We start from the raw sequence: 17,331 nt of genomic DNA, 5'->3' as shown, positions 1-17,331 counted from the left end.
AATAAAAGATCTCACAAAAGAAAGAAGTACTATAGAAAATGACAGACTAAAAGAAATGGTGGAAAAGCAAAACAATAAAGAAGTTTCTAGTTCAGTACAAATTATATGTAAAAAGCTAGACACAAAAAGACAAAAGAACCTAATAGAAACAAGTAAGATAGAATCTTTACATGAGAAGTTAATAGATAATGGTAAAAAAGGTAAAGTAAAAGAAATGGTAGAAAGAATAGAAAGTCAACAAATCAATTCAAAAGATGAAACTCTACGTAAATGATTAGATATAGGAAAAGACAGAGTATCTTCTTCTTTTTTCTTTTTCTTTTTTGTTTCTAATATGATTTATATATATATATATATATATATATATATATATATAAAATAAAAAGTTACTTACAATAATGATAACCTGTTCAACAAGAATCATTATCATAACTCATAAGTGATGAAGTCTTCTTTAATTTAAACTATTTTATGCTTGTGTAGGTTGTAAGGCAACCATATATTGAGGACACCATAGAGAAGCTGGCTCAATATTATCTTATTATGGGCTGTGAGATCCGGCAGCCAGTGATTCCTGTGATATGTTTTCATATATTAGAGGGTGGCATCATTTTGATTCCTGTGATCTAGCCATTAACACTGGTGTCGACCTTAACACGTAATTGATGCAATAGGTAGGAACTGGCATGATCGATCGTGTTGTAGTGAATGAACCAACTGTGTTGCTCCCATGGTGTACATGATTCGAACATGGAGTGGTATCAGTGCATCACTCGGCACTTTATTAGACACAGTAGCAATTCTTTTGAGAGGTTGGTAAGATAAATCGTAATTGGACCTCTACGGAGTCGGCTCTATAGAGGGACGAACCCACAGGGGGGGCCAAGGGGGCCCGGGCCCCCCTGGCCCAAAGAAAAAAAAGGAAAAAAATTTTTGGGCCCCCCAGCCCAAATAAAAAAAGAGATTTTTTTAATGATTATATATATATTTTTTATTTCTAGAGTTGTGACTCACTCTTCCAAAAACTTAGACTTCCTCTCTTTTAATTAGAATATTAGCATTAAGTATTCTAAATGGTAAATATTTAGTATTTAGAACACCAAATACCAAAAACACTATTGTACGAGACATTTTAAATACTATATTAAAATAGCAAAAGTAAGTTTTGGTTTGTGAAAATATATATATATATTTTTTTGCAACAGTTGACGCTCTTAAGAAACAATATTATTTTGTATTTTTTTGTCTTTGTTGGTAAATGATTACATCTTGTATTAAGAAACAATGATTTTGTGTATTGATCTTGGTTGATAGTTTGTTAGTACTATATTGATACCTATTTGGATTTTTTTTTTCTTTTTATACTTCGCCCCCGCCCCCCACCCCCCCCCCCCCTATTGAAATCCTAGATCCGCCCTTAAGGTATAGTATAGGCAAATAAGATGGTCGCCTAAGGCCTCCAAGTAGAAAAAGATCCAAAATTTTAACCAATCCCTATAATAGTATTAATTAAATCCAAATATTAGCCAATAAATAAAATTGGAGATCTTGAAATTAAGAGGGCATAGCACTTATATGAAGAGGTCTCCCCTTGCGTTAAATCAAGAAACTTTCTTGTCGATGATCAAGAAGGTGAGTCTAAAATTGGAGGTGGTATAAGGTGTTTCGAATGTATGCATTCTCACACTCACATGAAGATAAGTCCCACAAGTGTAAAATATTGTCTAGTTCCCACAAGTATGGGGCCCATCTTCATGTGAGTATGATGATGCATGCATCCGAAACACCTTGTTATTTTTCCTAAAACTGATGGTCAAGTTGAAATAGCAACCTAAGAAGATAAACGATAACACTATGGACATGACAGATTCAGTGCACTAAATCCTTCTCCATTGCAATATTGAACAAAATATCCATTTTACCCATCAAGAAGGTTCACAATTTGTAACACCGGGAGGATAATTTTGTGATACAAATTATGATGTCATGCCAGTTTGTCCAATGTATGCTTGTAACTTCAAAGATGCCTAGTGGCTCTAGAGTCCTAGTCTAGGCATTTAATTGGTTAGCAAATAGCAGCATCGTTGTGTGAGGTCACACATGCGAACTTTATAATATTTGATAGATGGCCTTACGAATTTTGTTTTGCAATGATTCTAGGTAAGCATCCAAGGGGACCACTGATGTGAATCCAAATTAAAAAGCTCCACTTGATAATTTTTTAAAACGAAATTTTACCATATTTTCAAATTAAAATGTAATTTCAAAACGTAATTTTAACGTAGACAGGTTGTCACGTCAACTTATACTTAGATCGATTGAATATAGAAAAAATTATGCTTTACAATCCTAAACTATATCCTATGTTACACTTTGCATCATAAACTTTTTGAATGCATGTTTTGTATCCTAAAAGTCATAGTTTAGGATGCAAAACTATGACTTTTGTTACACTTTGCACCCCGACATTAAGTTTGATGTTAATTTGGATGGAAAAATATGGCACTATATGAAAAGACCTAATTACCCCTCTTCTCAATCTATTAAAAACAAATTAAAAATTACACTTCATTGCTCTAAACTATATTCATTATTACACTTTGCACCTTAAACTTTGAATTTCCATCTAAGTTAACATCAAACTTAACGTCGGAGTGTAAAGTGTAATATGTAGTATAACTTAGGGTGGTAAGGTGTTATTCTCCCTTGAATATATATATATATATATATATATATATATATATATACTAGTATTATACCCATGTAAATTGAATGACATCGACAATTATGATTTTGATGTTAGGTCGGACGTTGTAAACTTGTGAGTTTTGTAAAGGTTGTGATTGATTTTGGGTGTTTGAAATGTGTATTTTGTTTTGGATTTAGGAAAAAGGAAAAGACATATTCTATATCAACTTTTATTTTATAATATTCCTCCAAAGTTGTTTTTTTGTTTCTCATTACTTGAACTGAATAATAATAATAATAATAATAATAATAATAATAATAATAATAATAATAATAATAATAATAATAATAATGGATATGTATGTTCAATTTATAATTATTATTTTTTATGATGAACTCATTACTAACTAAGTTCTATAACAATTATGCTATAATATATGCACAACATTCTCCAAAACTATTTTACATTTATTACAACATTATCCGTACATCGTACGAACAACCTAGTAGTTAGGGGTGACAAAATCTAACATGACCCGCGAACCTGATATGACTAACCCGTTTATAAACAGGTCATATGTTGAGGCTAAATGGGTTTGGATCATATTCGGGTCGACATGGTTGACTCATTTAATAAACGGGTCGTGTTCATGTTCAACATGTGAACCCATCTAACCTGTTTGACCCGTTTAAATAATAAAGGTATAAATTTGTTATTATTGCTTAATTTTTTGTTGTAATTATATGTTTATTACTATATTTATGGTTGTAATTGTATTTTAATTTTAGATATATAGAAATTAATAATAGATTATTTAGGTCATGTATGACCTATTAATCAAACAGGTTATTAAACGGGCTATTTGTATTAACTTTTACATGACTTATTAATTAAACAGGTTAAACGTGTCGGGTTGGATCAACCTGTTTAATAAACGGGTCAAGTTAGGGTTGAGGATTCTTGACACGTTTACTAAACAGGTCGGGTTCAGGTCAACCCATATAGCAGAGTACTTATGGCTTGACATGACATGAACCCGACCCGCAAACACGAATTGACACCCCTACTAATAGTTGTGTTTTAAAATTACAATTTCAACCCTTTAAATCATTTTTTTTAAAGCCAATTTTCCGAATAATTTGAAAGAAAATGTCATTTTCAATAATTATTTTATTAAAATAATATTATTTTGTAAATTTTTCCACTTAAAAAAATAGAAGAAGTTTTTTTTTTTTTTTTTGAATATACAAAAAGGTCTTACATATAAGATGTAAAGAAACATCCAGGTTTCCAAAAAATCAAAGCTTGAAAAGAATTTTAAAAGACTTTAACTATACTTAGCTTACTCTTCATTTCCCATCTCAACCAGGGACGAAGCTGTTGTTGGACCTGGGGGGCAGGGGGAGGGGGAGGGAGGAGTGACCTCCCAGATTTAAAAAAAAAAAAAAATAGTATATATATATAATATTAAAAAGGGGTTTGGGTCAATTGGGTTTCAGGTCGGGTCGGGTTAACCTGTATTTTTCACATAAATTTTTTTATTATAAAGAAAACAACATGCATTGCCATTTCGAAAGTCATGCAACAAATTACTTGATGTAAAATGCATTACTTTGAATTCACGACTTATATCAAGAATGAACTACACTTATTAATACTTAATTTAATAATTTTAAAATTATACAAATCCGAACATTACTATTTAAAACAAAATAACACAAAGATAAGTAAAACAAATACACAAATTTTATTTCTACACAATATCAATATCCCAAAATATAAAACAAAATCACAAATGACTTATTGGATAATTCATTTGACAAAAAATAAAAACATATAAGAAATTTACAATCTTAAAAATTAATTTTATAATTTATTGTCAATTGTGGTTGACACTCTATTTCAATTTGAGATATACATTAAAGTTTGATTGTTTACTTATTTATATATGGTCTCTTTCATGAATATCATATTATTGTTAAGCAACATACACTCTAGGAAATATCATAATTTACTTTGAAAAACTGTTTATTTTGGACATAAATTGTTAAAAAATAAGTCTAAGCATTCATAATTTATATTAATTTGATATTTTGGCTTCACTATTTTCACATTTGTGAATGTTTTTCACACATGTCTACAATTTTAAATCTATATTTTTAACTGTATTGTAACCAGATTATCTTGGCATGTATTTTGCTATTTGATATCTAAAAATCTTTACTCATTATAGAATATTCAATAATTCATTTTTCAATTAATTTACATGCAATTATGTAAATGTCTCAATTGTTTCCTTAAAACTCACAACAAACAATTAAACCAATATTATCTTAATTTCATTATTTTTTTTACCAAAAAAAAAAAATTTAAAAAATGGTTCGGGTTTGGGTTGAGTTGCGGGTCAAGTCATGGGTCATCCCGTTTTTGCTTCGGATAAAAAAATAGGATTCGAATCAATTATTTTTCGAGTCAGGTCGGGTTAGAAAAGTATGACCCGTTTTGCCATGTCTCACACATATAATAAAAGGAAAAAAAGAGGGGGATTTCTAAGCCATTCCAAAAAAAAAAGGAAAACCTAACTGAACATAGAGGAGAGGAGTTCGGTAGTCAGCGACACTATAGGTCTGCAGAAGCAAAGGTATCTCTCTCATCTCATATTGAATCCTTGTTTGGTTAATTTCGATTTAATCATGTATTGATATTGTTATGACTCATAGACTTGTAAAGAAAACTCTTTACTTGTAAAGAAAACTTTAAAGAGAGCATAGAGCAAGAGCAGGGACGAAGAGACTTTTAGAGACATAGAATATACTAGAGGAAACTAGAGAGAGAGTCAAAGAGAGAGGTAAAAATCTTACCTATCTTTGTCTCTCTTTAATATAACCCATAATTTATATTCTTTTATAAATAAAAAAGTTGTCATTTGACAAACACAGCACAACACGTCACTCCTATGACTATTGCCATAGCTTGTGATGTTTTGTTTTTTTTTTTGGTAGTTTTGTCTTTAGTGTTTTTGTCTATTAGTTAGTGTCTTTTAAAACATTGAAGATATTTTTTTTTTTTGGTAAATAATTAAAGAGATTATTTGCAATTTCAAAATTTAGTGTGAGTTTGGATACAACGTTTTCAGCTCAACGTTTGCATTCGTGCGTTTTTTAGTAGATTCCATACACTATTTACAAGACCCGCAAGTACTTTTTTCAACGAAAACAACTTTAAAACTAGGTTCGATTGTACTATTCATACATTTAAAAATTATTTTACTATAGTGTTTTCAGTTTTAAAAAATAAGCAGTATCAAAACAAACCCTTATTGGTTAGTTGTTGAATGCTTGTGTGCATAGTGCTTGTCTATCGTGTGTAATGATCGTAGATTATGGACCATATAATGACATAATAATTATAGATGATTTTGATCATAGATGATTTCAAAGATTTAAAAAGACGGCGGATTCTATTTTCATAAATAATTGCATTGTAATATCTTAAAAAACAATAATTTTGTGTATTTTTCTTTGTTGATGGTTTATTAAATGAATGTTTATTTGGAGTTTCAATTTTTTTTTTTGTTTATACTTCTGCCCCTTAATTCCAAGTCCTGGCTCTGTCCCTGATCCCAACCACAAACCACCGAGTAGCCCCAAAAATAAAACACAAAAGAACTCTAAGAGCTTGTGAAAGGGTAAGATCACAGATGGCCTTTAAAGTTTATATTATATAGTTTGTGTCTTCATCAACCCTGCCAGCAAGCATGAGAAGAAACTGCAATTTGAGTTCAAAGGAAAGATGTACTTGCCATATAGTCTGATTGATCTGATAAATTAGTAAGAGAATGTGGGCCATTGCAATTTTAATATTAGTATGGTAAGGACACGCAAACAAAGCACGCCATTATTAATATATTGTTTGTAGAATGAAAACTTGGAGGGAAATACTGAGAAATTATCCAACTGACTGGCCGATGATTGACTTTCAGGTAGCAAAAAATACAAGCAGTTTGGCTAGTTGGTAGTGCAGATTCTGCAGAATGAATACTATATATTTGTGTGTCGGTACAACTTTGTCCCCCCTCTTAAAACCGTTATTTTAAAAATAGATTGGATCTATACTTAGTTTGTTAATATTGATGCATGTATCAAGATTCAAGAATTCATTAACCATATTAATATAACGCTAATTATTGTTGCACACGTTGAGTTATACACTACCATACACATTTCAGCTGAAATTGTGTTTTGAATTGTGTTCAGTACACACGATGTGTAACTATCACTAGATTCACCGCTCCATGGACTTCCACTACCTTAGTATGATAAACAGTCACACTGGCACTAAGTACTGTCCTTCCATGTGCCTTTGTCTGAGATGATACTCGATCAACTTGATCTTGTTACCAGAACTGACCTGTTTGTTTTCGTAGGTTCCTGACCATACCTAAACTTGCAGATGGGAACTAGCAAAATTACGTGACCAAGAATGAAAAAAGGAAATAAAATGGTGCATGGCTTCGTTCTTAACGAATAGAAATCTTCTATTTCACTTTTAATTTTTCACTTTATGTTCCATAAACTGCAGTATGTTCTGCTTTCAATTCCTACAAGCAGTCCGTTAATGGAGTATAAAGTGAAATACTCAAAATAAAACAAAAGACATTTATTAGTAAACCATTGCTAGACCGACTTAGAATGCAGCCAGTTACACGTCATGGTCTAATGGGTTGGATTCCTACAAACTGATGTAAAAGAAAACTTTGTCCTACATAAAATTAGAGAAATAAGAACTCTCTCTTTAGAAAATGTATATACATTCCAAAAAACAAAGATATTTAGAGTAGGACATAAAGAATATTATATTAGCAGAACTCTATAATCAACTTGAGTTATTATAGTCTGGTAATCATTAATCAATAATCAAGCAGCTAAGAGCTCCTCTATTAATGGATACCTGACCTGACCCCTTCGGTGTACGATGAGGTTTTTTTCTTGTTTGTATCGAAGATGCGGCGAAAAGGATTCTATACGTGTTTTGTTAAAGATTCAAGTACATGGGAGATTGGCCTTTACAAAGGTCAACGTTTATACCAATATAAATACCATAACATCCTTGACTCCCTTACACAAAACCCACACTAGCTAGCTATACTTTTTTATACTCCCCTTCACACATTCTCGAGCACTTTCCAAAGAAAGAGAGAGAGAGATGGGTGAAGTGGAGCAATCCCCAGGAAGCTCCATGCATGGAGTAACAGGCAGAGAACAAACCTTTGCCTTTTCTGTTGCTTCACCAATGGTCCCAACTGATACAACAGCAAATTTTGCTTTACCTGTTGATTCTGAGCACAAGGCCAAGGTGTTCAAGCTCTTTTCCTTTGCCAATCCTCATATGAGAACCTTCCACCTTTCTTGGATTTCCTTCTTTACTTGCTTTATCTCCACCTTTGCCGCGGCTCCACTTGTTCCAATCATTCGTGATAACCTCAACCTAACCAAAGCAGATATTGGAAATGCTGGAGTTGCTTCTGTCTCAGGAAGCATTTTCTCTAGGCTTGTAATGGGTGCAGTTTGTGACCTAATAGGACCAAGATATGGATGTGCATTTCTAATCATGCTCTCAGCTCCAACTGTCTTTTGCATGTCATTCGTGTCAAATGCTGGAGGCTATATTGCTGTCCGTTTTATGATTGGATTTTCTCTTGCAACATTTGTGTCATGCCAATACTGGATGAGCACAATGTTTAACAGCAAGATCATTGGGCTTGTCAATGGCACTGCTGCTGGTTGGGGCAACATGGGTGGAGGAGCCACTCAACTCCTAATGCCTTTGCTATATGAATTGATTCATCGTGCTGGCGCCACCCCCTTCACTGCCTGGAGGATAGCTTTCTTTATCCCTGGGTGGTTTCATGTGATCACGGGAATCTTGGTCTTAGTGCTAGGCCAAGACTTGCCTGATGGAAACCTCAGTACCTTACAGAAGAAGGGTGAAGTTGCCAAAGATAAATTCTCCAAGGTCAGTTTTGTTGAGCTCTACTTTTCATGGTTTTTTTTTTTTTTTTTTTTTACCTCTCTCTTTTAAACAGCCCAGAAATATTAGACTAATTTGGTTTTATGTCACAGGTGCTGTGGAATGCTGTCACAAACTATAGGACATGGATCTTTGTCCTCCTCTATGGCTACTCCATGGGTGTTGAATTGTCCACAGATAATGTCATTTCTGAGTATTTCTATGACAGGTTAGGGCCTGTTTGGGTAACAAGTTTTCATCACTCAATTTCCGTCACTCAATTTACATCACTCATCACTCATCACTCATAACTCATAACTCATCACTCATCACTCATCACTCATTTTTTCACACTCATTTGGCAACATCACTTTTATTTTCATCACTCAATTTTTTCACACTATTCATGGGTCCCACACCTGTCAGCCAGTACAGTAGTTTTTTTTTTTTTTTTTTTTTTTTTAATTAATACCCAACTCACCGAAGCTTTAAAAAAAAAAAAAAAAAAAAAAAAAAACCGAAAAGCCAACCCAGGAAAAGAAAAAGAAAAAGAAAAAAAAGAAAAAAAAAAAGAACAACGCCAACCCAGAAAAGAAAAAAAAAAAAAGGAAAAGAAAAAAAAAAAGAACAACGCCAACCCAGAAGAAAAAAAAAAAAAAAAAAAAAAAAAAAAAGTGAACGGCCAACCCGCCAAAAAAAAAATTAAAAGAAAAAAAAAAAAAAAAAAAACAGCCAACGCCAACCCAGAAAAAAAAAAAAAAAAAAAAAAAAAAAAAAAAAAAAAAAAAAAGTCAAAAGGTGGTCAAAAGTTGCGGCTGTGGGTCCCTCATGTGTGTTTATTTACGGAAATGCCATTGAGTTATGAGTTATGGAAACTGAAAACAGCCTTTTGTTGTTTTCAGTTTCCATAACTCATAACTCAAAAATCAGAGAATTGAGTGATGGAAACAGAGTTATCGTTTGGCCAAACAACCTTTTTACTATGGGTCCCACCATTTTTGAGTTATGAGTTATGGAAACAGAGAATTGAGTTATCAAAAAACTCAATCCAAACGGCCCATTAGTCTCCCTCCTCTTCACTAGTCCCATTAAAAATTATGAAAATCAGGCTAAAATACAACAATTGTTCCTTAACAGCTTTAGTCCGTTAGCAATTTTAGTTTCTGAAGTTTAAAGTAATAATTTTAGTCTCTAAAAAACTTAAAGTCATCTTTTTTAGTCCCTAACAAAGTGAAGAAGTGTCAGTTTTTAGTTTGGTTACATCATCTAAAGGATTAAATCGACCACTTTATACTTCAGGGAATAAAATCACCTGTAAGTTAAAGTTTAGAGACTATAGCAGTGTATTTAAGCCTAAGAATTAGAAACTAACCGTCCGTTTGATATGTGGCAGGTTTAGTCTTAAGCTTCACACAGCCGGAATGATTGCTGCCTCCTTTGGTATGGCCAACATTGTTGCTCGTCCATTTGGTGGTTATGCCTCTGACTTCTCGGCCAGATATTTTGGCATGAGGGGCAGGCTATGGACCCTTTGGATCCTCCAAACTCTAGGAGGTGTCTTCTGTATCTGGCTTGGCCGTGCCAATTCATTAGCTGTTGCTGTCTTGGCAATGATCCTCTTCTCTGTTGGAGCTCAAGCTGCGTGTGGAGCAACTTTTGGCATCATACCATTCATTTCTCGGAGATCATTGGGTATTATATCAGGCATGACTGGTGCTGGTGGAAACTTTGGCTCTGGATTGACCCAATTAGTGTTCTTTACAAGCTCAAGATTCTCCACTGCAACAGGCCTTTCTTTCATGGGGGTCATGATTGTGTGTTGCACTCTTCCTGTGACATTGGTTCACTTCCCACAGTGGGGGGGCATGTTCCTTCCACCTTCCCAAGACAAGGCGAGATATACCGAAGAATTCTATTATGGCGCAGAGTGGAATGAGGAGGAGAAGCAGAAGGGTTTGCACCAACCAAGTCTCAAATTTGCTGAGAACAGCCGGTCAGAGCGAGGCAGGCGGGTGGCCTCAGCTCCAACTCCACCAGATTCAACACCAGCACTTGTTTAGTTAATTAAGGAAAGATAAATTAAAGTCATGGTGGAGCTAATAGAAATCAATAATGAGAGCAAAGGATGTGTACAATGTTCTCTATCTCTCTTATGTACCATGATCCTTCTTTCTTGCCTCGCATTTACCTTAATAGTCATTAAGATGAATGCAAGATTTATAAAACATCCATATATATAGTTTTGCAGGACATGTCTGATGGCTCTATATGTTCCAATTTCTAGGGAACCATGACCTCATTAAAAATCAACAAGGAGCGCACTTGCATGCATTACTGTACTTTCCTCTGACTGACCCAGATCTGTTCAGTCCAATCAGTTTCTTGCCCCACCATATTTTAAGGGCCAAAGCCCACAAACTAATGTGATATGATATAGCCATTATAAGTAGTTTGCAGTGCCGCCTCCATTTGATATTGGGCTTCTCTTTGACCCAGTTATTCAGCCTTGCTTAGCATATGTGAAAACTAGCTTTTGCCCCCACACCCCCACAACAACCCCCACCACCCCCCCCCCCCCACCCCCCCCCAAAAAAAAAAAAAAAAAAAAAAAGAAAGAGGTTACATCGAATGTATAGTTAGTTACATGCTTTTCTGACCCCTACGAGCCATTCAATTTCAAATTACTCTCAGGTGTCTCTTCAAAAGCAAAAGCAAATAAGCCCCCAGAAGAAATATAAACGAACACTGCTAGCACCAGATTGATACTACTAACAGGCTTGTTTTTATGATATTGCATAAAGAAAAGTTCAGGTATAAGAAAGATATACACATGCTCATCTATTAAGGTACATTTAACGAAGTTTTCGAGTTCCACTGCAACAAAAAGGAACAATTATAACAAAAGCATATACATCATCCAGCAAGTTAAGTACATAAAAAAAGTTAAATCACTTCCAATCTTCTGAGTGTAAATTGATGTATCTTCTAATAATGCATTGGAGGGTGCACCCTTTTCAACTAGAAACAAAAGATTTTAGAGCTCACTAGTAGCTTAGCTTTCCACGACCACCGCAAGTACTACAGTTTCGAGCAGAAGAGCACCTTGTACAGTAGCTCCATTTCTTTGGAAGCCTGACATAGTCCAATTCAGTTCAGTTCAGTGGACTAATTCAAACTTGAGAGAGAGAGAGAGAGAAAGAGAGAGTTGATGAAAGAATACCCTGCTGTATATCGAGTGGCCATATTCTTTGCAGTCAATCTTGCCTTCTCAGCACTTTCCTCTGACAATTTCTTGAGCACAAATCCTTCACCATTGCATTCAGAACATATGCCAGAACCACCACAATCTTCGCAGACTTTTGTAGGAATCTGAATTTTGAAAAGGAATTCAAGTTAAAGAAAGTATCGGGCATGGAAAGGAGCTCTAGGTGAACGAGCAGATGGCTCAAAGTATCCCACTCTTTATTTGTCTTTTGGCACAAATTGTGCAATGACTAAATACTATGCACCTAGTTTTGGTGATTCCATAACGTTATTGTCCCAGACAAAAGGAACATAAGAGAGAGAGAGAGAGAGAGAGAGAGAGAGAGAGAGAGAGAGAACACAAGAAAAAAGAAAAGGTTTGAAACAAGACTTCAAGAAGACCAGCAGAAATTCAGTCTCTGATTAACTATCAAATACTGCATGAAACATGACTTTCTTGCCCAATGGTCCAACCATCCAAGGGTTATGAAAACAGATGTTAAGTGTTCTTGACCAATCTTCTTACATTAAACCAACAAGTTTGGAAGAATCATTCCTCTTTTAATCCATTTGTTTCTAAGTGCCCATCCCAGATCCATGCCAAGTTTTGCGCTCAATAGCTTGGTGCTATCAAGGCCAATTGTGAATTCTTTAACCCCACCTCAAGGAGTTCTTAAGGTACAAACTAAAACTTGATATATAGTGGTCACATTAATGGTAAATCTGGCGGAAGTTATGAAAATCTATTAGCTGTTCTCATAATTTTCTCATTAAACCTTTTTATATTTAGTTTTTCCTTTTGACTTATGATTTTTTTTTTAATTATGAAAAAGGGAGAAGGGAATTATGAGTAAATACAAAAATTCTCATATATCAGATGCCTAGAACCACCATCTTATATTTAAAATTACTCCTAGGATATGGTTAATTATATATGGCACTGCATCTTGTTGAAAAAATAAGCAGTTTAAGAGTTCTACTGAATTAGCAATTGAGCATTAAAGGAAACATAAAAAGATTTATTGTTTAGAAATTTAGCTACCAATAATTTCTAATGAGTAAATATGGATTTTATTGAACAAAGAATAATACTCCAGTATATAACGAACATAAGACAACTCTTTGATTTGTGGAAAATATCCCATCTTGTAGGACAAATCTTTTTCAATCTTTAATAAATTACCAATTGTCCCAAAAGCTATAGCTCTTAAGAAATGGTGAATTTAATCATTTAATTGTAATTCTAACATCCTATTCGGCCGATTGTTCCATTTAAGATTTGCAAAGGAACCTTCACATAAGAGTAGACAACTAAACATATACAGAAAATAACATATGTTAATGAATGAATGATTCATCAAATTATTACACCCTGGAGCAAATTACAAGTAATAAGATTTTTTTTTTCAAACGATGCAAGATGTCATTTGATATTACTTTTCTAATGAAATATATGTTAAATAGAAAAATCACACCAAAACACTTGCAGATTCCTCTCTGAAAATTCATAGTGACATAAGGTAAGTTGCACATTGCATGTATCTTAACATGAATACTCTTCTCTAAAGCAATATTTAATAAATTTTATATGTCGAAGCAAATTAATTACTCACCTGAGCGGCCTGAGAAGCCTCAGTATTTCGCCTTACAAGAATAGTAGCTGCAGCACCCACAACTGTGGCAGCAATTGCCACAGAAGCCGCTGTTTCTGGTAGAGCGCAAGACACCTTAAATATTTTTCTTCCTTGTCCTTGTGACTTTCCACCTTTTAAAAGGCAATAATTAGGACACAACGATATCAAATATTGGAATCCAAAATTGCTTTGCAACATCAAAAACAAGCAATAAGTAAGCTTCTATTGGTTGACTCAGTTCAATCAAATTCCACTTCTATTTGTGAAAATCAGTACGTATATTTAGAACCAAAAAGAAATATCTTGCATTCTAATATGAGTTTCTTTCTAGCTGATTTGCAAATGCACTATAAGCATAGACTTAAACTAACATGTTTGGGTCACATACACTATAAGCATAGACTTTAACTAACATGTTTGAGTCACATATACCATGCCTCATTCTTTAAATTGACATGTCTTATAAACAGAGGTTTCACGTTTGCATCCAATTCCATTGAATTCTAATAATCACAGTGATCTATTGGTTTGTTTATTAACTATGATTGGTTTCCATTACATTGTCTACAAAACAAGTGCTGATAGGATAGCAGGTGAACTTATTCCAAGAGAGGTTAAAACTGTCACGTTTGGTAGCCCAGAACTAGGCAATCAGAATGCTCATTTAATAGCATCAACTCCATTGCAGGTATATGCTTATAACTTGATAAAGAAAGATACAGAATTTCACCCTCCACAATCATATACAGATTAGCTCAAAGTAATCACTTCACCCATCAAATCACAGAAAGCTCATTGAAGCACACAACTTCAACCAGCATTAGTACTAGTGTCCCCATTCCATGTTTCCCCTCAACACCCACAACAACTATAATTGGTTTGGAAATTTAGAGACAGGGAAAACATCTTTATCTTAATTTAAGACACCCATTATAGCACAAACCTTCCTCCATAAAGATTACAATGAATAGGTATGGTGAAACCACCAAATCAGCAAGAACCCAGTTCTAAATAACACTCAAATGCAGACGTATAATATACCCATCAACAACCGCATACTAATAAAAGCCCCCAATAACTCAATCTATAATTGGATTCTCCATTTAATCACTATCCCATTTCGTCCCACAAATGTATCAACTACCGTCACCAACTTGCAGAACCTATACATCAAATAAGCAAGTCATTTTAATATAAACCAACTACTGCTGTCACTTTTATTTAACAATCTCTTAAAGGGTATCTTCTCTTGGTTAAGTTTCACTACCTAATATACCAAACAAGCATATAATTAAACAATATACTAAATATTGAATGGTTCCATTTACTAAGAAGAAAGAGAAGAAATTACTACGATGAACTAGACAACTTGGGACAAAAATATTTAGAGGTGTCAGACAATGACAAGGCAGGTAAACGGTTAAAAGAAACCTGGAAATTCAGTTAAACACACACAGGAGAAAGAGGGAGTTATCATTTATTATCTTACTCTTAGAAAATGAGGGAATTGAGACAGTGCGCAGAGAGAGCTCCATTATAAAAAGGTGACCTTTTTAATTTCCAGCATTGTTAGTTAGTTCCCTTATCCTGGCAGCTGGGGATGTTTTCAGTAAAGCCCTTGATAATACGTACAATTCCAGAACTGCCATTCAATTTAATATCCGTGCAGAGCACGTGCCTAAATGCCAACTTGTGAATTCCAATTACATACTTGAAATTTGGACTAATAACAACCATGTCTAAGAACTTTCGAAATTGATTAATTTGATCCTTACAACCAACTTAATCCTTAATACAGTTGAGAAAAATGACTAACTGGTTTAACATTGTTTAGGGACTAAATTGGCTATAGAACTCAAATTGGTCAGTTTTGAAAAGTCTTGAACTTGGTTGACATTAGCTCAAAACTTAAAGTATGTTAATAGAAAGGTAAATTGCAAAACTGATCCTCTAAATTTTTTCAAATTTCATTTTAGTCTTCTAACTTTATTTTTGTTCATTTCAGTCATCTAACTTTCAAGTTTATTCAATTAATACTTTTCCATCAACTTTTGTTATATGTTGTGGTTAATTTTTTAATTTTATAAATTTTTCTTCAAATTTTTTAAATTAAAAAAATTCAATTAATGATTGAAAAATATTTTCTAGCTTTTTAAAAAAAAAAAATTAACAAAAGTTAACAGAAAGACCTTAATTGAATAAATCTGAAATTTAGAGGACTGAAATGAACAAAAGCAAAGTTAGAGAACTGAATTGAAATTTGAAAAAAATTAGAGGGTCAGTTTTGCATTTTAGCCTTAATAGAATTTACCCGTAGGAAAAAAAAATTGCCAACTTAGTTCTTTACTTCTTTTCCTTTGATAAGGTGTTTGATTTAATGACAACGAGCATTCAAGCATTCAGTTACTTTCATTTACTTGTTTGTCTCAACATACATTTCTCTAGTTGAATTGATCATGATTAGAAAATCCAACATTTTTAGTGTGTTTTTGGATGATGTTATTTTCCCGTATATGTTTATGCTATAATAATAAAAGTACAGTTCTATTTTGAAATTTTTAATACTTAACTTATGCATTTTTTAAGGTAAAAATTAGTTTTTGTAGTCACATTTGTTTATCAAATTAGAAATAATTTTTTAATCAATATAATATTTTTCTGTTTTTAGTTTAAATTGATGAATGTAAAATTTGTATGTTAATACATGTACAATGAGTGTATTTATTATCAAATAGTAAATAGTTACATAACAATTAATAAATGTTTGTACATATTAAATTTTTTTTTAAAATATTCTTTATATGCCAATGAATTATATATATATAAAAAAAAAAAAAACATCGTAAATAATATATGTTTATACATCTAAAATACAATATATTTATACATATATAATTTTTTTTTGTTGTAGAATATACTTTGTTAAAAATTATTGTCTTTATCTTATATTTTCATTTACATTTTTTTACTGATCATAAAAAAACATCTCAGATTTGAGTTCACTCTTGCTACAGACAACCATGCGCATAACGGTTGAATATGATACATGTCGTAGACATCTTGATCATGAGCCATTGAAAAAAAGAGTAATCCAATTATGTTCAAGATCCAACCAATCATCGATCCAAGTCCCCCACTGAAACCACAGTACGTTATTAAGTAAATATGAAGACTGAAAACGGTAGGTATAGTAAAATCTCATGCTAATTATTGACGGACTCCTTTCCTGAAACTAATTTCTCAAAGTACGAAAGTATTTATGTTATGACCCTCATAACACAACACAATATACTTTAGAGCTTGAGCAAGATCCCCTTTAAGTATCTCATTTTTTACCTTTTTTTTTTTTCTCTTTGTGCTAAATTGATAAAGTAGTCTATCAATATCATTTTTTTTTTTTTAAAATAATTTGGGTTGCCACAACTTTTAGACCACTTTGTTATATTCATCCTAAGCTTTGGATGAATTTTTGTACCTCCGTACTCTGTTTTTATAACTTGCATCTAGTTACTAATGAGTCACATTTCTAACATTTTTTTTAATCATTTATAGGTCTAAGATGTATGAAGCATTGTTTTATTTTTATTTTTTTTTCCCAAACACATTGGCAAGAAATCAACAATCAAAATCAACATTATGTATTTTATTGCTCTATCAAGGAAAATATCAAATTTCAATCAATGATAGACCGAGTATTTGACTCTAAAAGGTAAATTTTATTATATAAATAAAAATAAATATAAACATATGTATATA

The 17,331-nt window shown here is 32.9% G+C and overlaps 2 protein-coding genes across 2 annotated transcripts; one reads left to right on the top strand and one right to left on the bottom strand.

Moving 5' to 3' along the window:
• Nucleotides 1–7,799: 7,799 nt before the first annotated feature.
• On the top strand, nt 7,800–10,950 carry LOC126723377 (high-affinity nitrate transporter 2.1-like). The gene is made up of 3 exons (XM_050426762.1): nt 7,800–8,704; nt 8,812–8,927; nt 10,092–10,950. Exons 1-3 carry the CDS (start codon nt 7,895–7,897, stop codon nt 10,756–10,758), a joined length of 1,593 nt encoding a protein of 530 aa, XP_050282719.1. The 5' UTR covers nt 7,800–7,894; the 3' UTR covers nt 10,759–10,950.
• Nucleotides 10,951–11,510: 560 nt separating this feature from the next.
• Nucleotides 11,511–15,184, bottom strand: LOC126723412 (uncharacterized). The gene is made up of 4 exons (XM_050426803.1): nt 15,065–15,184; nt 13,555–13,706; nt 11,919–12,067; nt 11,511–11,830 (listed from the first exon to the last, which is right to left on the bottom strand). The coding sequence occupies exons 1-4, from the start codon at nt 15,108–15,110 to the stop codon at nt 11,743–11,745; spliced, it is 435 nt and encodes a 144-aa protein (XP_050282760.1). The 5' UTR covers nt 15,111–15,184; the 3' UTR covers nt 11,511–11,742.
• Between the last annotated feature and the right edge of the window lie 2,147 nt (nt 15,185–17,331).

Source organism: Quercus robur, chromosome 1, assembly GCF_932294415.1.
Source record: "Quercus robur chromosome 1, dhQueRobu3.1, whole genome shotgun sequence".
Lineage (NCBI taxonomy): Eukaryota > Viridiplantae > Streptophyta > Magnoliopsida > Fagales > Fagaceae > Quercus > Quercus robur.
Note: the sequence above shows the minus strand (reverse complement) of the source record. Positions and strands in the feature narration are given on the sequence as shown.